Source organism: Zasmidium cellare (assembly GCF_010093935.1).
Source record: "Zasmidium cellare ATCC 36951 unplaced genomic scaffold M409scaffold_77, whole genome shotgun sequence".
Taxonomy (NCBI): domain Eukaryota; kingdom Fungi; phylum Ascomycota; class Dothideomycetes; order Mycosphaerellales; family Mycosphaerellaceae; genus Zasmidium; species Zasmidium cellare.
In genome coordinates, this window is record NW_022987021.1 from 1 (window position 1) to 21109 (window position 21109).

The window sequence follows — 21109 nt, forward strand, 5'->3', positions numbered from 1 at the left end:
CTAAGTAGTAGAGTAAATAGAGTAACTAAGTATACTAAGTATATAGATTAGGACGAATCTCCTTAGTATATAGGAACGATATTATACTTATTATAATAGCGTTTAACTTACTATTTAATCTTACTATTTAGTTTACGATTATACCTAAACCTCTACCTTAAGATTATCTTAGTAGTCTACCAACTCTCTCCCTTTAACGAGCTCTAACTAAGGACTTAAGCTTAGTACCCGTACTAAGTAAGATTCTAGGATTAACGTACCGATCCTAATAATAACGCTCTACCTAATTATATATTATACTATTTTTTACTATAAAGTAACGCTTAGACGGCTAGTAGCTACTTTACGATAATTACGGCTAACCGTTCTATTCTATTAGCGTTAACTACGTCGATAAAGGTAACTTACTATATCTAGGAAATTATAATAAATATAACTCGAAGTACCGAAATCGTTAAGACTTTATTACGAAAAACGTCTCGAGAATTTAATCTCTAGGAATTAATACTCTCGGCTAGATATAAGAATAGATCTATAACGCTACGAATATAGGAGGAGCCTCTAACTAGGGGAATAAAGTTATCTACGTCTTATATAGAGAAAGCTAGACCTAGGAGGAGTTACGTAGCTATAGTATACTATATATTATATAGATACTAGCTATAAATATCTAAGACTAGAATAGGAACCTAGACTATATCGACCCGTATTCGACTTTTTTTAAAGACTAGTACGTATATTTTACTCGTAGTATCTATATAATATATCGAGATAGCGAGCTTTATATCGGTTACTTCTTCGTCGATATTTCTTCGTTTATCTCCCTCCTTTTATTAACTATATCCTCGCGCTAATACCCTAGTAGCTAGGGTAGGTATACTACTAGCCGCGATTTCCTATCTTTAGCCGGACTTACTCTATTAGAGAGGGACTCTTATATTATTAAAGTAGCCCGCGAGTACTACCGGTCGTTAGTCTCTACTATTAAGGCGATCGATCCTAACTATTTAATCCTCGGCGATAGATTTAACGGAAATAGAGCCTATCCTACTAGAGTCGTTAAAGCAGTATTAGAGTTTATCGATCTACTTTTCATCTAATACTTCTATAGTAGCTATTAGCGAGAGGACTACGGCCGAATGGTGAAGGACTTGCAAGGCTAGTCTAACTAGGCTAACGGCAAACTAATTATAATTGCTAACATTGGGAACTGGTGCAGCACGTCGCACAATCCAAACCGAGTCTCGGATCTGCGCAGTTAAGAAGAGCGCGGTCGAGACTACTCTTCCGTAGCCGAGTCGCTAAGAGCCCAGAAATAGTGTTTGGGTTGGCATTGGTGTAGGTACATTGAGAACATTAGTGCTAGAGGTTGGGGCATAGTCGATCCGATGGATGAAGAGTATACCGACATGACGACTGCGATGCGTGGAGCCAACACTGCAGCTCGAAATCATGCCTTGCTAAAAACATGACTCCGTTCTACACACGTATTGCTCTTGATCTTGCAAGAAGTCCACTTCATAGAATCGAAGATTCTCCGACCCGTCGTTGCAGCTTTACGTTAGTTTTTAACTTGACTTCACCTAGTTCTCAAAGTCGAAAGGCTCCAACTAACAACTTGCCTGTCATTGTTAGCACAAGTATTCGTTCGTCCATTACCAATCAATAGCTAGTATACCGTCCTCATTTTGGCTCCCAGTGGATGATCCATCCCATTGCTCGCTAGCGGTCTAATAAATCAAAAGTCAGATTTAGAATTCAGTCGCTCCAGACTCTGGAGAGAGGACTGTGCCAGGTCATTCTTGCTGTTTCATACCACTTTGAGCGGAACGACGAGGTTAGGTGATGCGGTGGCGACTGTGGTCAAAGGCTTGAAAGACATTTCGAACAAGCGAGGGACAGGCCGAGTGGGAGACGTTGAATGGCAGCTGTAAGCACTAGTGGTAGCATTGCACGGCGGTGGAAGTGACGCGAGAAATTGAAAGCTCCGATGTGTGACTGAGTTGATTCAACGCATGAGACACAAGACATGATAGCTGACAAAGCCTCGTTCACCAGCAATGCACGGATTCTACCCATGTTCTGCAGGATAATACGAGGTCGTTGCTTCTTACAGGATCTGCTCAACCTAATTAGGAGGTCACGACGGAAGAGATCCTTCAGCTGAGCTTCTCTCGACGAAGCTCCGAGATCTATGCTTTCTCTTGTTCCATCTTGATTTTCTGCAGTGAACACCACGGTCCCATCCGACGTGTCCCAGGGCAAGGCCACACGCATCATCATGCCGTCAGCCGGAATCAGACAGCCGCTGGACATTGCCATAGCTGGAGGTGGCATCGCATCTATGTGTTTGGCTCGAGCACTGGGCGACATCCCTAATCTGCGTGTGCAGATCTTCGAAGCGAGACAAGATCCAGGCGAAGATGGCCAGGCGTTTGGATTAGGAAGTAATGCCCAGAGAGCGCTCGAATTAATGGATCCAATACTACGGAGTGCAATAGATCGTGCAGGAGGTGTGCGGATGGACCCAAGTGCGAGGGTCATGGTGAGATATCAGTTCAGGCATGTCCATCTTTAAACCGTCAGGGCTAACCATCGAGCTAGATGGCTTCTCCTGGGCAAGGACACGGCGAGTGGATTGCAGATATTGGCCATGAAATCCCGCAAATCATCGTCGGTCGTGGGGCGTTTCAAAGAGAGCTACAAAAGACCATCAGCCACATTCCCATCCATACGGGCCAGCGCATCATCAAAGTCGAAGACCAAGCAGCCTCCAGTACTGGTAATCCTTGTCAAGTGAAGATACATCTCGAGGACGGCTCATCACGGATTGTGGACGCCGTCATTGGTTGTGATGGTGTCAACAGTGTCGTCCGAACGGCTGTTCTCTTGCCCGAGCATCCTGAATCTGTCAAATCCTCTCGCAGTGGCTCTTACCACTCCAGGACGATCATTCCAATTCAAGACGGGATCAACGCCTTTGGCGATGAGTATTGCAAGCTCAAAGTCCAAAACATCTGGATTGGGAACGGCTGTGTCGTGTTGACGGATCGATTTGATGACGGGAAGAAGATGCAGTTAATCACGAACTTTGGGGGGAAAAGAACGTGGGATCGAGAAGAGGACTGGGGTGTTCTGGATGGAGAGGTGTTGAAGCAAGACTTGGCGATGGAGTTTGGCGATTTTGGGAAAGAAGTCTGGGCAGTAAGGGGCTTGCAATGGAGTGGGAATCCATGTTATCAATGCGCTGATTGTTCCCTCAAGGCTCACCAACGCCACGCAAAGATCTATGCAGGCGCGGTAAAGACGCATGTACAGACACCGACGTACGCGAAAGGAAACATGTGTCTGCTCGGCGACGCAGCTCAGACCATATCTCCTGCCCAGGGGGCCGGCGCAGGTCAAGCGATCGAAGATGCTCTGGCGCTAGCTACCGTAATGGCTTTCGTCCAGTCGCCAGAAGACATTGCCAAGGCCTTTCAGGTGTACGATAGCGTACGTAGGCCGAGAAGATCGGACGTAGCAAGATCAAGTGGCGAGGCAGGCCTGTTCCTTCGTGGCAGGCTAGAGGGCGTTGGACTGGACATGGAGAAGATGAGGCAATATCTGAGTAAATGGGCGGACAATGTACATAACTATGATGCTGCGAAAATGGTTCAAGAGTTGAAAGAGAGGATGAGGTAGGGGGAAAATGCTTTCAATGGAAGTCCATGTACGACCAAGTATCCTGCTCCATCATTCGTATAGAATTGTTCCCACTCTCGGAAGTAATCTGAATAGACCATATGGAGGATCGCAAACCAGACAACATCAGTGGAATCGAGAAGTTAGAAAGCGGAGGTCCAGTCCAACTTTAGGAACACTGCGAGGTTTGTCTCCAAATATCGAGGCTGCGCGAGGCTCGGACTTCTTCCGAGCCACGATCGGCTGAACCCCGAGTAGCCGCCACGGCAAAACTATGACCCCATATTAGAGAATCCTTTTCGTGGAGAAAGAAGTAGATGCGGGGAAAGAACTCGTGTGATTACGCATTAGTGTACGTGGACGTGGAATAGCGGATCCGTCATTACAGGAACAAGCTTCCTTGCCAGGGGTCACAATCACCGGCTACGGATCCGATCAGAATGCCAGATACATAAGCGAAGACATGCTGCCGTTCGTCTGTCCCTGTTCTCGGTATCCAATTGCATTCAGCATGGAGTTGTCTTTGAATTCAACTATTGCATCCAATCCATATCTCAGTACGCTACCAAGTGCTTTCACTTCGAATGCATCAGGCTCCACATGGGGCTACTACAGCACTCGCCATACCGCAGCCATACCGGCCGTATTCAATAGAACTTGTAGGTACCCTGGAAGATATGACTGCCTTCCTACATTGTACTTATCCGACTTAGTGTTCCTCCCGCCATGGCAAGCAAACACGTCCAACCAGGCTCTGCATCAAGCGTTAGTCTACCAATTCGAGGCTGGGGGTTCGCCGATCTGTCTAACTCCAGACAGCAACGAATACTTTGATGGAACCAACTTTGTCGCTTTCGACCCGGGATTCTTCGACTTCATAGGGCCCGAAGCAAAAGTCGAACAGGTCTGGTCGACGAATTTGTCTTACAACCACGAGGCGTCATGTTTCATCACAGAACGAAATGCACTTTTCTTCACTAGCTGGGGCTTCGATCATAGCTATCAGTACCTTCTCGATGGATCTACGCATCAATTGCACAACATCACGACGTCACCTCCCATCATGAACGCGCACGGCTGCGTCTACTTCAACGGATCTCTGCATGTTGCCACCGATGGAGGCGCCGGAACTTATGCATCCATCTACCGAGTTGACCCCCACACGCTCAAGGCTGAGACGCTCATCAACAACTTCTATCAGCAGCCATTTATTGGATTTAACGATCTTGAGATCGACCCCAGTGGTAACATCTGGGTGACTGATTCTATGTCTACTTGGGTAAGTAGCTTCCATCGCAACTGTGGCAAAGCATATTAACGTATTCGAAGAGCAACTACCTCACTACTTTCGCTCCCCAAACTGGGCCGGCGGTGTACTTCATCAACACCACTACCATGACCCCGAAATGGGTCTTTGAGGTCGAAGGCGGTGTTGATGCGAATACCAACGGCATCGCTTTCGCAGCCGATGGAACGCTTTACATCGACACCACCAGCATCTCCAGCGGCAGACCGAAAGGAAAATTCCCTCTCCGATCAAGGGCGATATGGGCTCTTGATACAAACGGCGGGAAGCCCCAGCTGGGCAATCGACGACTGTTCTACAATCCAATCTCATACTTCTGCGACGGCGTCCGCGTCTCTCGAAATGGTTACGTCTTCTGTACTACAGGCGATGGCGTCGATGTCGTCGAGCCTGAAAGTGGGTACGCTCTTGGGCGCATTCGCATCAGTGGCAAGGGCAACGTTGCCGTCAACATCGCTTTTGAGGACCACACGCTTTGGATTGTCGGGAAAGGAGGAGTATGGAAGGTGACTGGTATCAACGAGCAACTGAAGAGGACGTGGTAGCCGAACTGTACATGGTGAGTGTGGATTGAAGACATATCCCCTGAGTTGATAGAATCATCGCTGTTTTGTCCTCCAGAGACTCCTGATCCACTCAAAAGCAGTGATACAGTTGCCCACGAAGCGCCCAAGTCCGAACGGTATGCCGTATCGAAACCAAGAAGTTGGCTGTAAGAGTCGAACTGCCGGTACCACGAATTCTCTCTCGCCCATTTCTTCTGCCGATTTTGACACAGACGCATCGTCAAGCGGCTTTCCAGTAAACACTTCGATGGCTTCAAGTATGATCGCCACACACTTGTCGGGCATGCTCAGAAAGGGTGAATGGCTGCTCTGTAGTTCCCGATGAACAACTTGGCCCCCCATCGCCCTAGCCATGCCGACTTGCATCCTCTGCACCACCACTGGCATCCCTCTATCTTCGGTTGTCCCAATATACCAAGTCGGTACATCCTGCCAGCCCGCGTACGCATGCTCGCCGCCTTCGAACATGGCCTTAAGATTCTGCGATCCCAACTGCGAAACCAGTAGTCGGCATCCTCGGCCGATAAGTCGTGATAGAAGAGCTCTCGAGGAGGCGTCACCAGGTCTGCAAAGCCAGTCTCTTTGTTGACTTTCCAGGAGGGTGGGGGAATGCCGAACATCGGATCCATGAATGAGAGGCCGGTCAGCGTAAAGCCAGAGGCGATGAGGACAAGTCCTATCACGGCACCGGATGTGATATTCTCATTCGACTTTGCGCTTTTTGATCTACTGAGACCTTTGATGGCCGAGTTGCCCACCATGCCTCCGAAAGAGTGGGCAATCACTACCACGTCTCTGCTCCGTGAAGTTTCCAGTGTTATTGCGCTGCGAGCAGCATCAACATCATCCTCGAATGATGATTCTGGATCGCCCAGCGTGGATGTTAGAGTGACCGTCGTGCATCTTATTTGGTGACGAGTCTCCAATGGTTGAGTGATTCTCTCGTAACATTTGCCTTGATGCCATGAGCCTGCAATGAAGACAAGGCTGGGCGGTGTCTCTGCCACCCGTGGTCCCCTTCCTGGCCTCATACCATCAGGCGCGGGAAATGAGCGACGAGCTTGGTTGTGGGGAAGGTGATGACGAGGTTCAAATGTGAATGTTGATGGAATGCAGAGCTGAGACTTCCAAGATGTCTCTTCACTGACGTCAGGTCTAGACTCTTGGTGTAACAATGCCCGGTGGAGCTCATCTCAGCTTCTCTAAAGTGAACAAGTTCCAACCCTCTTCATCTCCAACGCTTTACTAGGATGTAGAGCAGCTGCAGGCGTCATATCTTATGAGACATTTCCACGACCCAAGGCTGAGATTTCAGGGTTGTTCAAATCCACTACTGTTACAAGATCTCCCCGCCTTCAACACTCATATTGTCGAAAGAAGTCGTGCTCATCCCCGACCTGGGCCAAGAGTCCAAGCTGAGGATCGCCTGCTGCAACGCATTGTTGCCACTCCAGGTGGCTTGCGAGTTGGAGTACTGGGCTTGGTTGGTAGAACCGGAAGCCAGGAACTGACTGTTCCACCGTCGCCAATTGTACCCAAGGCTGAGCTCCAGCCTGGGCCGTTATCAATCGAAGCCATCCAGCTAGCATCCGAGGGACTGTTCGTATCTGGAGTAGGCCATGGTGTTGGGGGAAGTGGGTGCTCTAGTTTCACGGGCACTGATGTCTGCTCCATCATTGAACCGCCGTTAGCATGCTCGTATTGATAGTTGGGCTGCGTCTGCAGCGTCGGTAGAGGCGTGTTACAGAGTCGAGCATGCTGCTTCTGTTGGCTCTGCTGCGTCTTATGAATCTGCTGGGCTTACTGCATATGCTGAATTTGTTGGATTTGCTGCGCCTGCTGCATTCTTTGGACTTGCTGCATTCGACGCACGAGCATGCGATACGTCTTGTAACGCACAGCTCGCGATCCGTACGACTGACAGGCTGCTTCGATAGTATGCCATGCTCGGCAGACTGTTCGAGGATCGTTACAGGCCAAACATTCGGAGATGGCAATGGCGATTTCAGTCCATGGCACCGAAATGAACCATCGGAACGCTTCAGCTCTTGGGTCTCTTTGCATTTGGAGCGCTTTTTTGAGCACGCCAATGTGACGCTCGAACAACCCTGGATGGTGTTTCGATGGTATCGAGAATGCAGAGCTTGGGGATAGCACGCTGGCGATCGGACGTACAGCTGATATTCTCACCGAAGAGACCAGATTCTGGGCGGTGTGCCATGTAAAACCAAGCATATGGAGAACTCTCCGTGTCGCAGAAGCTGAGTAGTCCTAACGCATTGCGCTGGAGCTCGCGAGCCTCTTGCTTTCGAGATTTGTCATTTGTGCCCGAAAACGACCCCAAGCCGTGGTCAGCCTCGTCGGGGGTGAGCGAGCCTGAGTCGTGGAGGAGCCGCCCGCTGACTTGGAAATGATACCAAATCATCGCCAAAGTCACATCTGTGAGCTCCTCCCGGTCCTGAAGTACAATCAAACTGCCTGGTTGGTTCGGAAAATCCTCGTCGTTGATGTTCCAGACGGCACTCAACGCTGGCTTGACGTCCTCGACAGATACAATGGGCTGGCTGCTCGGTGCAACGGATGTCTGGAGATCAATCAAGCATATCGTCAATTAAAGCCTCGTACGCATCTGACTGTCGAGCACTGGATCCTTTAATTTCGACTCTCTGACATGACGTGCTGGAGATTTGTTGGTGCCATATTGTCCCAGTCGCTTTGCTTGATGGGAGTACGTCGAAGCTATACAAGCCTCCGTCCGCTTGCTCTACTGCAAGGCTCTCCAGGCCTCCTGGCCACGAACTGCGCTCTCTTCTGCTTTCTTCCCGCCCCATTAGGAGGGTTTGAGTCCGAGAAGTGGATCTGTCATAGGCAAAAGAATCGCCAGAAGGTCCGACATGATGGCCACTCGGCAGCCTGCGGCGAAAGACAGTCTTGCACTCGGCACCACTCGTCTTTGCAGTTGCTACATGGGTCTTGTTTGTTGCATTTCGTCTTCTGCTCTCGACACCACTCGCAGCTCAGTTATGTGGGTGGCTCTTGCTCTTTGGGCTTTGCCATGCTCTTTCCCGCAGGACTGGCAATGGCTGGTGGTGAGGCAAAAGCAATGTCGTAAGGCTAGCCTTGTCAGCAGAACCAAAAAATCATCATTCATCGCCAGGCCGAGCGTCTTCCTACGTAAATGGCAAAGGCGTGTTCGAGCGCCGTCGTCCAGTAACTTTGCCGCAATGAGCCAGCTTATCCACAACTTCCGAAAACGGGCGGGACTGTGCCCAACGGGGACAATCTGAGCTTCTCCCAGCAGGCCTTGGGAGCAGCCGGGTTCGACTAATGGCAGTACACACTATAAGAATGCAAATTCGCGGGGAATGTCCGGGGGAAGTGACATCGTCCTGTCGGATTGTCTGAGATCCTCCTTGAAGCTAATTTTTTCCTGGTGGTCAGATGCCAGACTGTCAAGTCGGCCTCCCGCCTCGAGTATGCAGGTGGAGGAGAGGGCTGGCTGTATATCGTGCATGAATGCCGAGATTCTCAACCCTTGCCGCCCGCGCAGGAATCCTCGCAATATCAGGAATGTGGGCGGATCCGACATCCTGGGGCCCGAACACTGATCATGCAGCGATGTCAGCTTCTCCATGGTCTCGATAATGTACTGCATCGTGTGTTTCATATTAGGACGGAGTTGTTGGAGGTGAGGTCAAACGGGGAGACAGGCCCGAAGAGTGTGGCTGGACTGGATCGAACATTATTCGGCTCAGCGGTGAGCGGGATCTCAATCCGACCAACGATCGACGGTACGCTAGCCGCCACGGATTTGATGTGCCGTGCACTCTTCGCTCCGTGTTCTTCTTGCCAACAAGAAGACGATGGATAGGGGAATGCTCAGGCCTAGAGGTTGCAATAGAGGGGACTTATGCGCCGGGGAAAGTACAGTACTGCTGCCGGCAATGATGCTGAAAAGAGTCGGTCTAGTGCTGAGAGGCTGAACCGGAGCAGGGCTGGACGTGTATGCGTGAGCTTGAATTCGGACATCGGAGCCCAGAATTCGGACGAAAGACGCAAGGGGTGACGCCACATGTATCCTTGTGGGCCCCGTCGCTCCCTGAATCCGCTGTCATGAATATTCACCGCTCATGGAGCCCTCACACAATGTCGACTGAAGAGCCTTCGTCGAAACGGCCCAGCAAGAACGCCAAGAGCTGCGCCGAGTGTAAGCATAGTGTTCTGCTGCTTGACAGCTCGCTCAGGAGATGGCGATATGCTGACACTCAACTACAGGTCGGAGACGCAAAGTCCGCTGCGACTGGCCTGCGCCAGGTGCCCTGAGATGTGCGTATTGTGAGGACAGAGGCCTGTTTTGCGAGCCACAACGCCCACGGACGCCGGGGCCCGAAGTTGTACGAATTACCACCAGGGCCCGGCTGGCAAACCTTGAGCGGAGCCAGTCCTCCATCTGGGCGGCGGTACGGCAGCTGCAGGCACAGAGCGGCATTGCCGCGTCCGCCGAACGCCCCCCTTCCCCGTCGCATGCATCCCATGTGGATGAGGGACCAGACTGCGACGAGGAGTCAGACGCAACGGAGAGCCTGTCTCCCCCGAATGCCCCCATTCACCTGCTCCAGCTCTTCGACAACGGTGTGCTGGACTCTGGCGGCAACGAGTCCGGCCATGGCCACACAGCGGCATCCCACCATCCGCCCAGCCCGCAGCGGGTGCAAGACTGCGCTGCTCTGCGGGCCTTGACCCCAGCTCGAACGGACATGATCACGATTGCAGCATATGCTTCGTCATGGCTGCCGCTGTACGCATCGTTGCTGCCGATGGTCCATGTCCACAACACTCCAGAAGCACTGCTTGCTCGATACGACGAGTTACAGCATGAAGTCGATCCAATTGCACTCGCCACCTTGCTGCTATACATTGCAATGGCTGTGCAGCATGCCCCGTCAACGGCCAGCTTCCCGGAATCTGAGAACATGCAGCATCTTCCAACCTTTGTCAAGACTGTGTCTGACACGGTTGAACGAATGGTCATCTCAGACGATGCGTTGGGAGGGACTCTGGAAGGGATCGAGGCGGCTTTGCTCTTCCTCAGGTTGTACGTTCACTCACCCAACCCGCACGCTCTGAGAATCAGTACTGATGAAGGCAATCCATAGACAGCTGGGTCGTGTCAAGGTCACCAAAATGTGGCTGCTAACACGGAGAGTCATAGCGCTCTCAGAGTTGCTGGGCCTTCCGCGAGCGACGGCGACTCTGGCGTCCATGCCCAACAGTGTCGACTCGCCATCTTCAGATCCAGATGTTGCTCGTCTGAAGCGGAGAGCGCAGGCATGGGTGTCTGTTTGTGCCATCGACAGATTTGCATCGATGCTGTGGTCGCTTCCTCTGGCCACGGCGCGCTATCCGCTGCCCAAAGAACCCCTTTTGGACTGCTCCACCGGCCAGGTCAACGCACAGTCGTATCTGTACAGCCTTGCCGACATTGCCAGCCGAGTTTCCGAGCTTGACGGTATGATCTCGGCACGGAAACCGCCGTCGGAGCTGTTCAACGCGGTCATGCAGACCGACCATGAGCTGCGGTCGCTTGCCAGTTTTCCCGGCAACGAGTGGTGGAAGCCATCGAACGAGTTCTCCATCGACGTTGTGCTACAATACTGGCACCAATACTACAGCATTCGCATCCACCTTCAACTCGCCCTGACGTACGATGGGCAGAGCGAGCAGTTTGCCTTCAACTTCATCACATGCCTCAACGCCTGCCAGGAGCTGGCGAGCCGGTACCTGCTCCTGAGGCCTGCCGCCCCCGCAGGCTTCTTCGCCAACTGGGTCATCGATATGCAAGCCTTCACGAGTGCCGTATTCCTGCAGTTGGCAAGCTACAGGATCACCCACAAATCCGGCCCGGGGGGGTTCCCCCATGGGTTCGATGTCGGCGTCATCACCAGTCTAGTTGGCCAAGTTGTGAATGCCATGGGCTCTTCGCCTGGAACCTCAGGTAATGGCTTTGCACAGCAAGCCGCGAGTGCCATTCAGTCACTGGGTTCTCTTTTGCAGCGCCCGAATATGCAAGATCCTCAGCGAATATCGCTGCGCCTTCCCCTGATCGGCAACATACAAATTTCCAAAAGGTCTTACGCCAAACCTGACTACGCTTCTGGGCAGAATGTGGCACCGCAGAATGTGCTCTACACTCGACCGCAGAGCGCTGAAAACGAAATGGCATTCTTGGATACCAACTCCGATATCACGTCGCAGCAAGCGCCATACACGTCTGACGCCATGGATATGATGGACTCGTTCTCATATTCGATTGAGATACCGGAGACGTACTATTGGGAAATTCCAGAGCCCTACTAATCAGCAAGCGAAAAGAAAGGACCAACTAAGCGCAAAAGAAATGTCCGTCTTCAGATTCGATTTAAGGTCCTCCAGTGTTCACAGCTGCTTCCTAGGGGAAGTGTGAAGAACGATTCGTGGCGAGACATGTGCTAGTAACCGGCATACGTAAGCACCTGCCGCAAACAATGTCCAGGTTACAACATTTGTGAGCAATCTGATGACTGTGCCCCTGTGTCACCGGCTAACTACGTATCGTTGTCGACTCGTTAGGTGAGTTAGATGAATAATCCAGCCATATATCTACGGGGTATTATCGGTGGATTCCGGGCCCGGTCATCCCAAGGCACTCGTTTCGGGCGCCGTAGGCCTGAAACAATGTCTTGGTCTAATGGCATCAGATGTCTTGATTATGCATCTGCCACTGATCGAACACAAACCACACTGTTGTCGTGGTACGTCTCACGGCACTTTGGTTGGCATCACACTTCAACTCAAGCAACAGCATCGCTATGGTGGCAAACACGGATCTTTACGAACGGATGGCAGAGACATCGAAGGCGATGGTGCTCAGCCATGTTGACGCCTTCAACGCGCAAGATACTTCCATTCTCTCTCGGGATCTAGTGCCCGACACACACCGTCGAATCGCTCCCGCCACGTTCGAGCAGGAGTTCCATCCCACTGGTTGGAGCAACAGACAGTACGAAGAGTCGCTGGCGCCCATGTTGGGCAAGCTCCACGGCATGAAAATTGAAATCAACGATGTCATTGTCGACACGAAGAAGATGAGGTCCACCGTCCACAGCAGCCATATCTGGACCGTTCCAATTGAGGGCGAGGTGACGGACTGGCCGATGGAGTTTGTCTGGATCCTGGAGCTGAGCGAGACGGGGGACAAAGTGCTGAACATTCTCGAGTTCGTGGACACGCACTACGCCGTCACCTTCTACCAGAAAAGCAGATCCAAGCACGCTTGATAGGGATGAGCAAAAGAGGAAGGAGATGTTGTTCGGTGGCCGTGCTAAAACATGGTATTTCGAAGCGAATCGAACGAAACATGCAACAGATCAGCAATGAAAATGCGCATCCAGGGCAGACATGTGAAAGGCAACAGACCGGCGTCCGCGGTAGGATTCGGCCAATGATTCCAGGCCGCGTGTAGGGCAGGAGTTGCATTTCCCTAGCCTAAACTTAAGCTGTGGATGAGAAACTTTAAGGCAGTTCTCAGGCCACCAAGTGCATGGTTGAGTTAGTGTGACTTCATAGCCATTGCTCAGAATACAGTAGTGATGGGTGGTGAGGCAGATCCAGCTCGGAGATTCAACTGCCGCAGCCTGCTACTGCTAGCCTCACGATCGTGTCCAGGTGCAACAGAAAATCATTACCTCTGCAATCGATCGCCGACGATGAATGACGATGAAATTCTCGCCAATCCTCCCGTTTTGGGGTCTTGCAATCAATCCGCGGCACGAGCCACTCGGTAGCTAAGAGCTTGCAGCGGGCATGGCGCAGCTAACGAGGCTCCGAGTTCCAGCGGCTGATACGACGGGCAGCAGAACCTGGTTGGTGCTGTACGCAAGCAAGCAAACAGGCGTGCGATGCTGGCAGTTGTCGTTGTGCATGGGAATAGTGGAGCTTGATATCCCGCGTGGCCACTAACCGACAACGAACCCCATGCACCATGACTGTTGTGTCGCTGTAGCTGAAATAATCATGCTCACAGTAAGCAGGCAGACGCGCATCCCCAAGGAATGAGGATTATTCGTTCTCGTTGTCTTTGCTCATATAGGAAGCCGGCCCCGCTGATAGCGAACCTCGAAGGCTCGATCCCTCGCCGTGTAAGGAGACTCCGTCCGCATCCCTGCCGCTGCTGTTGCCACTGATGCTGGCGTTGGTGTTTTCGCCGCCGCGCACAGCTGCTCTCCCAACACCAGATGCCCACTGCCGTCTCCCACGCTGCTCACCAGCTCCTTTAGGTCCGCCACCTCGAGCTCTCGGTCATTGGCCAGTTGCAGCAGAGACATGTCGAACACGTGGGCCTTGACAGCCTCCCCGTCGATTTTCACAACGCCATCGTCGCTATCTAGGTCGTCTGTTATGTCCGAGGAGCGTGGAAGTAGTCGTGCGGTGACGATCAGCCTCGCCGCGCTATTCTCCCTCAGAACACCGAGGTGGGCTTCCAGTTCGGCCCTCAGTCTAGCTGGCCTGGACTGTGCAAAGACAGTTGGAAAGTCGTAGGGGACGCGGAGGGCGTAGACAGCCGCATGTCGCACCGTCTGCGGCATGGCCCATGTCCTGGTTTGGACGGCGACTCTCACATTCCTCACGGCGTCTGGGCTAGCGACTTCTGGGGGTACGTTCATCTGAACCACAAGGTTCAAAGATGGATGGCACTCTGCTAGTGTGCATGCCATAGTGGTGGAGCGGGCCCCTACCTGTAAGGCGCGGTCAGCGAGAACGCCGTCAGCGACTTCACTTACGGCAGCTCTCAGTACAGCCTCAGGCTTCCGCCCAACTTACGTCAACAACAGTAGCTGCGCCGAGGCTTGTCCAGTCAAAGGATTTCAGTATGCTCTCGATGCTGGAGTCCTGATCCCCCAGCGCATATCGTACGTACGAAGGCCACTGGCGCCGAGGGGCAGCCTGATGCTCGAGTCCAGTAGCCAGGGGAAGATCGTTGAATGCGGCTCCGTGTAGAAGCTGCTGCTGGCGCATGCGTTGGGTCAGAGGCACCATTTGCATCGCTGCTGGAGCTGCCGTGTTCGTAAGGAACCTCAACGCATCGTGGTATGATGGTCGATCGCCAAAGGGCGCAGAGAGCGCTGTGTGCTCAACCTGGCCAACACGAGGCTCGCGCAGAAAGGCAACGGCCGCCATCATGCGCACAATACGGCGCAGCTGAGGCTCGGGGACGCTAGCCAGCTCGGCAACGTCCTGAAGAGCAATGCTGCCTAGACGTGGGATGAATGCCAAGATCTGAAACTCTCCAAGCCAATGCAGGCAGCCGAGAATCTGATTCTGCAAGCACGCTACGTTTAGCTTGTTGTTGGTGCCAAGCGTTCAAGCGAAAGGAAGAGACTAACCTGCATCGCCAGCTGTGAGAGCAGATCGGACGGATCAGCGACCAGCGTCTGAAGCTTGGCCAGCTTGGCCACGACGGCGTTGCGGGCGCAGTGGGCTTCCAGGGGATCGTCTGGGGACAGTAGAGAGGTCTTTGTCTCACTGCTGGCATCGAGTTCGTTGCTGTCATGGTGTGTTTGACGTAGCTGGCGCATGGTTGTCGCCGCTGCCATCAGTTCTGCCAGACATGAGTCGAGCTCCGCCCAGCGGGCTGCCATTGCTATCGCCGGCAAAGTGTCGGTGCCAGGGGAGGCACTCAGATCGGTGATTGGCGGGTGCAGACGTCGACAATGTACTCATCTGGGTGAGGAAAAGTGTCAAAGCGGCTGGCTCTGATTTCCGGACGGAGTACACTTATAAGCGCACCAAACAAGATCCTGCCAACAACCAACGTGCTCACAAAGCCCGAATTGCTCATCCAACAGCAGATGCTCTGCTCGCAGCAACCCTCTCACTTATTTCTGCCCTGGTCTAATAGTTTGACCGCCTTGGTAGTTGCACGACAGCCCAGTGCCTATCGATCCCTTGCCTGGCGGCTTGGCCTTTCGCTAGTTTCGACTCTCGACCAATATGAGCTCGCAACCAGCAGCTGAGGAGGGCGAGGAGCAACAACGTTTGTGTTGGAGGCAACGGGGACTTCGGCACAATGCAGCAGTCACGGCTCCCGAAGACAGGGGTTTGCCCCTAGCGACGCAGCCTTGTATCAGTGGCTTGACGCTAGTCTCAGCCACAGCCTATCGGCGATGCAGAGTTTGTTTTAGTCCGAATCTGGATCTTTGCTGCTGGTACGCTACGGTTGGGCTTGACCCTATCGGCCGCACGAGCGAAGATGGTCTGTGCACCAAGCCCAACCCACACATGCCATCCCGCCAGCCGAAGCCCACCTGCTTATTTCCTCGAACTGCCTTGTACACTGCATGCGTATACGGGAACGGGACAGCCTGGCGTGCGGGAGGGAGCGACCTTCTTCCGACATCATCACGGCTCCTTCCTCCGTGGGGAGAAGTGAGCGTGACGACCAGCACAATAGCCTTGGTACTGCTGGTCTCCCGTCTCCTTCCCTACAGACACAATGCAGCTATCAGCGCTGCGACGAGTGGATCCAAGTCGTGGTCTGCGACTCGTCCAAGCTCCCAGCAGTCGCCTGCAGCTCTGCACGCCTGCAGCTCTGGCTCCAAGCACTCAACACCAGCGACGGTGTACGCCACCTGCAGAGGCGATCACCGCTGGTAGCAGGTCACAGCCAACCACCCACGGCGCACTTCAACGGCGGGACGTGACTCGCTCGTGCACCAACGATGCCCCCACCGCGGGTTCTACCTAGCTGCCAATCGAGCTGGTCAGGAATTCGCTTATAGCATAGTAGGAAATCGAGCTTGGTGCGCAATCTGCGGTTGAGATCCAAGCGCCGGGATCAACGTGTTTGTCGTGATTCCTCTTGCTCGTTGCAGAGATGTTATAAGATGCGTCGCGGCCATGGGGTAGGTTGGTGGGTGCGTGCCTTGTACCACACGTTCAGGCTCCATTCGCACTTCGCACCCTCTTTTGACTCCGACCTCGTCCAGAACCCTGCCGAGAGCATCACCGGGCAGCAGATTGAATCTCCTTCGTAGGACAATGGCCGACCACCTCCAGAGCGCCCCCTCCCCACACCCTCGGACTTCGCAAGGCTCCAGGAGGAACGCACCTCCAAGACTCAGAGAAAGCTGCGAGCCCTGCTCTGCTGCAAAGGTGAATGGCCAGCAAGCCTCGGTGGCCACCTCGTATCGTTGCTGAGCAGCATGAACAGGTTCGATGCTCCAAAGACAAGCCAACCTGTACCCGTTGCAGTGAAAGGGATCTGCCGTGCGTCTACTTTGCCACCAGGAGATCCGGCAGGCCTCCAAACAAAGCAGTCAATGGTGGCGCCAACTCCATCACTCGAGCCCACGACGGTGGTCGCAATTCAACTTCTCAAGCTTCCCAAGCTTCGACCAACTTGGAAGGCCTTCCAGGTCAGAGCTGCTTTCCTATCTTTCCAAAGCTCGACACTACCTTCAGCGAACCAGTTCCTCCTGCACCAGAGCACCGAAACTCCTGGGTCGACTCTTTATCAACCTCGTCTCCATCCTCCTCGTTATCGTTATCGTGTGACGCCCTTCCAGAATGGAGTCCACGGGAACTGGACGACTTCTTCGCCAGCTTCATCACCATCCCTGGGCGGGACAAGTGCTCTCTTCTTCCAGATCCTGTGCTGTCCACGGACGACAGCGTCTTCTCGAGCATGGTAACTAGCCCCATCGACTCCGCGCTACAGCACTCCACCAGCGACTGTGACTGCCTTGCCACCGCTCTGGACCTTCTTGGTAAATCAGACAGTTCGCCTGACTATGGCTCGTCATCGCTCAAGCAAGCCCGTACGCCCACAGAAACCCTCATCTTTGAGAATCGAAGCGTCGCTACCGCGGTTGACAACATGCTCCAACGCAGCTGCGCTCACGACTCGCAAGTCCTCATCATCCTTGCCTTCGTCGTCTCCAAAGTCCTTGGGCGGTATGGACGGGCTGCCAGAGTGGCTCCATTGTCTCAATGTGGATCGCCACCACAGAGTCCTCGTACCTCGTCAGCCTTTGGGCAGAAGCGCCACCCTCCGTCAAGCATGGCACTGGCCCAAATCCACGGCGAGGACAGTTGCCGTGCAGCCGGTCAGTTGGTACTGGGAGAGTTGCATCGAGCCTTGAAGCTGGTCAACGAGTTGGCGGCGCGACTGAATGAGCGTGGGAGCCGTAGCAGTAGCCCGGACTGGATGCGCCGTTCTGCATCTGCCGGTCTCAATGGCGAAGGACTCGGCCAAGCCAGTACGGTGTCGTTTTCCCCTACCATGCTCGATCATCTCGGGAACGACCTTCGAGGTCAACTCAAGGCCGTCGTCGCAACCATCACCGGTATGTTGCAAGGGGCCGCCTGACACTAGAGGTATGATGAAGCCTTTGCGCCATGCATCTCTCGATGTCGTTGTTAGTAGTGGCGAAGCGGACTGACCTTTTTATGATGGCAAAGCATCGGAGTCGGCGACGAGGAGGCACTATCAAGTCGTTCGACGAGGTGAAGTGAGGGTTCAATCTTCTGCGGCCCCGTCACACCTTATAGTGCACTGGCAATGTGGGCACAGGATAAGTAACGTAAGTTACCGAGCATCCACAGATGAAATCAAAAATACGATTCTGCTACCGCAGCCTATTCGCACTGCCCGTTGTCGCGCCCATGATCGTGCAGAGATGTTGCGACCTAATTTATTGTATTGCGCACAATCCTGTCTTTCTATTCTACAGTGACCTTGGAAACACATCATCGGCAATACGTGTGAGAGTTTCCAACTAGGAACAGAGAGCATTAAGACGTTTCCTCTGCTTGGGCTCCTGACTTCTCCTGCTGGTGCTGGAGATGGATCTGCGCGTGTTCTTTGCCATCGGGATCGATGCGAGAGTAGTCGCCGGGCTGCTTACTGCCGTTCGGTATCCAGAAGCGGCGGTCGAATCGTGTGAAGATCAGAGTGAAGGTGATGACCAACTCGAAGCCCAGTTCGATGATGTAGAAGGCAGCCCTACTATCATACCAAGCAGGGTCCGAGAGAGGTCGGTACGGCGACCAGGCGACTCCAAAGCGGAACCCGGAGATGAAAACGGTGAAAAATAGCACCACCCCGAGGATAATGAGCTTCGCCCGCATGCTGCCAGTACCAAAATTTTCGGGTGGGACGTCCTTGGGGCGTGGCATGAATAAGGCGAGAAAGTAGAGGACTGGCGCGATCAAGTTCAGCAGGAAGAAGTAGAGAACACCGACCTTCTCGATCCAGGCGCAAGCGTTCAGCAATTCCTCGTCCTTGGTATAGCCAGAAAGGATTCCAAAGGGAATGACGACGAGCACCACCACCAGCAGAGCCCAGTAATTCGCCTTGATGAAGTTGTCCAGCCATGGGTTCCATCCGAAAGTGGGTTGACGAGCCCTCAGGGTCCGTACGGAGAGGAGAAGGACCACGCAGTAGATGACGAGCACTCCAAGGAAGACGAAGATAGTCGCGGTCAGCGCAACACTGCCGTTGTACGGTCTGCAAGCCCACGCGATTCTGAAGATCAACGTTCCAAATCTTGCCATTGCGAAACCAAACATTGCCCAGGACATGAGGAACTTGTGGCCTTTCCTGCGGTTTGTCTGGAAGGTGGCTTGGTGACAGACGGCGGAGACGATGTAGAGGAACAAGAATACGGCGCTTGCTGCAACATCTTGTCTAACGTTGGGATGTTGGCCCGGCGTCGCATTCATGGGTACGTAGGGAGGCTGTACGCTGTGTGTCAGCATGCAACTCGGTCGAGTCTCGAATACAGGTACGTACACCATGGTCCTGTTGGTTTGGCGACATGCCGAGTTCTGCCATTTTGGTGGCTTGATTGAATGGAGTTCCTGTCGCTTCGCTGCGGTTTTGATGTCGACAAAAATGCTCCTTTTCGAAAGCTGACACAGTATTGCACGACTTCAGTCGGGCGGTGGTGGCAACGACTGTGGGTGCGGACAGATACTCGATGTATATCAAAAGGAAACAATCAACAAGAGATCGCTCCAAACATTCGGCCGTCGGCGGACAACGGAGCATCATTCGGATCGCCGAGGAAGGATTTCGGAGACGGCCAGGCTGCGAGACCGCCCGTTCCGGTTGTAAGAGGCCCCCAGCCAACGGCGAATTGTATCTCAACACGCTATTTCGCCGTAGAAGCAGAGACGCAATACCGAGTCAGTGACTCGTCTGGATGCGAGGGGGCCTTCATTTCGGTGCATCCCATGCAAGTCTTTACGTCAATACTCGGACGCTCGATTGTAATGCGTCCTTTGAGGATGGTGTTCACGCCGGGAAGAGGCCAGCAGAACAAGTCCATTCGTGGCCCGATCTCGTTCCTCAAATCATGACAAGGGTAGAACTTGTGGCACCGTCCGAATATGGCCTGGCCAGAACGTATTCGAACAGAAGGGCTCGCCTTTGCTGTGACGAAACAGCTCTTCAGCAACGCTTGAGGTCTGGCCGGTCGGTACCAACATTCGTGGCTCGTTCACATCCAAAGTACATCCCGAACGCTCACTGTTGAAGCAGTAGTAGCGCTCAAGGCTTCTTGAGAGTAAGTGAAGAATATCTCAGTTGCAAAAGATCGTTTGTACCCGGGACTTTGCAGCAAGGAATAGCATTTCGCAAAGTTCGAACCGACCTACACACATTTTGTCACCGTGCTGCATGAAAGCGTTCTGTTGTGCATGCTTCCCGGCGATCAGTATGGGAGAGCAGTACGAGGCTGCAGATACCGCGCCCACGAAGCCTCGACGCCTCTCTCAGATGCTTACTTCTGTCCCACAAGTCTGTCCGGGCTACTCGTCCTGCCATGTCGCTTGTATGCGTTGCGCCCTCAATATGCACCCGAACAAGCTCTTCCTCATCTGGTATGACCTGAGTCGGCCCAACAGCATATGGGTCCGCACATAAATCCGCACGAACCACTCAAAACCTATCAATCTCGACCAAGTGCTTAGGCTTAGGCTCTGGATGCGGCGTTGCTCCAGGAGTCACGACTACTTTGGCACCGCAGTTTGCGCCTCGGGGCCCTGCAGCAACTCCTTCATCGTGCCGTCGAGCCGCTGCACGGCCTCATCCGTGATCTGGTAAGGGACCACAAGCCTGCTGCCCATGTGCTTCGCCTTGCTCCCGAAAAGATTGCATTGTCGCTCCTGAAGCGACCATACCAAGCCACATCAGATTAGTCTCGGTCGGGTAGCGCGGTTTCTCACCATAGCCTTCTCCTAGATTCGCGATCCACCTCGCCTTGTCGTGAGCCTTCATGAGACTAATGAAGACGGCCGCCAAAGAACGTAGGCTCAACTGCCCTTTGAGCAGCTGCGCTGACAACGCCAGCCTCACGCATACCTCTACCATGCTCTTTCTAGTCCTCCTCGTACGCTCCCGAAAGGTTGTTCTGCACACGATGAGCAGTCCAATCGGGGCACCCAGACCCTTGGAGAAGCACAGGCTAACGCTTTCGAAGTCCAAAGGCAGCCTCACATCGTGCTGATGAAT

General features: G+C 53.2%; 8 protein-coding genes across 8 annotated transcripts; 5 read left to right on the forward strand and 3 right to left on the reverse strand.

The window, feature by feature from the left end:
* Positions 1 to 2281: 2281 nt before the first annotated feature.
* Positions 2282 to 3684, forward strand: M409DRAFT_71561 (uncharacterized protein; the record flags this gene model as incomplete). The annotated part of the gene is made up of 2 exons (XM_033819230.1): positions 2282 to 2545; positions 2605 to 3684. 2 exons carry the CDS (start codon positions 2282 to 2284, stop codon positions 3682 to 3684), a joined length of 1344 nt encoding a protein of 447 aa, XP_033659468.1.
* A 511-nt stretch (positions 3685 to 4195) lies between these two features.
* On the forward strand, positions 4196 to 5535 carry M409DRAFT_71562 (uncharacterized protein; the record flags this gene model as incomplete). Its single annotated transcript, XM_033819231.1, has 4 exons — positions 4196 to 4343; positions 4398 to 4449; positions 4504 to 4963; positions 5014 to 5535. 4 exons carry the CDS (start codon positions 4196 to 4198, stop codon positions 5533 to 5535), a joined length of 1182 nt encoding a protein of 393 aa, XP_033659469.1.
* A 54-nt stretch (positions 5536 to 5589) lies between these two features.
* On the reverse strand, positions 5590 to 6587 carry M409DRAFT_71563 (uncharacterized protein; the record flags this gene model as incomplete). The annotated part of the gene is made up of 2 exons (XM_033819232.1): positions 5590 to 6014; positions 6050 to 6587. 2 exons carry the CDS (start codon positions 6585 to 6587, stop codon positions 5590 to 5592), a joined length of 963 nt encoding a protein of 320 aa, XP_033659470.1.
* Positions 6588 to 9702: 3115 nt separating this feature from the next.
* Positions 9703 to 11913, forward strand: M409DRAFT_30909 (uncharacterized protein; the record flags this gene model as incomplete). The annotated part of the gene is made up of 3 exons (XM_033810119.1): positions 9703 to 9763; positions 9832 to 10651; positions 10713 to 11913. 3 exons carry the CDS (start codon positions 9703 to 9705, stop codon positions 11911 to 11913), a joined length of 2082 nt encoding a protein of 693 aa, XP_033659471.1.
* Positions 11914 to 12404: 491 nt separating this feature from the next.
* M409DRAFT_30910 (uncharacterized protein) lies at positions 12405 to 12872 on the forward strand (the record flags this gene model as incomplete). The annotated part of the gene is made up of 1 exon (XM_033810120.1): positions 12405 to 12872. The coding sequence occupies one exon, from the start codon at positions 12405 to 12407 to the stop codon at positions 12870 to 12872; it is 468 nt and encodes a 155-aa protein (XP_033659472.1).
* Positions 12873 to 13676: 804 nt separating this feature from the next.
* M409DRAFT_30911 (uncharacterized protein) lies at positions 13677 to 15233 on the reverse strand (the record flags this gene model as incomplete). Its single annotated transcript, XM_033810121.1, has 3 exons — positions 13677 to 14330; positions 14416 to 14913; positions 14979 to 15233. The coding sequence occupies 3 exons, from the start codon at positions 15231 to 15233 to the stop codon at positions 13677 to 13679; spliced, it is 1407 nt and encodes a 468-aa protein (XP_033659473.1).
* A 2045-nt stretch (positions 15234 to 17278) lies between these two features.
* M409DRAFT_30912 (uncharacterized protein) lies at positions 17279 to 17962 on the forward strand (the record flags this gene model as incomplete). Its single annotated transcript, XM_033810122.1, has 1 exon — positions 17279 to 17962. The coding sequence occupies one exon, from the start codon at positions 17279 to 17281 to the stop codon at positions 17960 to 17962; it is 684 nt and encodes a 227-aa protein (XP_033659474.1).
* A 425-nt stretch (positions 17963 to 18387) lies between these two features.
* Positions 18388 to 19429, reverse strand: M409DRAFT_30913 (uncharacterized protein; the record flags this gene model as incomplete). The annotated part of the gene is made up of 2 exons (XM_033810123.1): positions 18388 to 19332; positions 19388 to 19429. 2 exons carry the CDS (start codon positions 19427 to 19429, stop codon positions 18388 to 18390), a joined length of 987 nt encoding a protein of 328 aa, XP_033659475.1.
* Positions 19430 to 21109: the final 1680 nt, after the last annotated feature.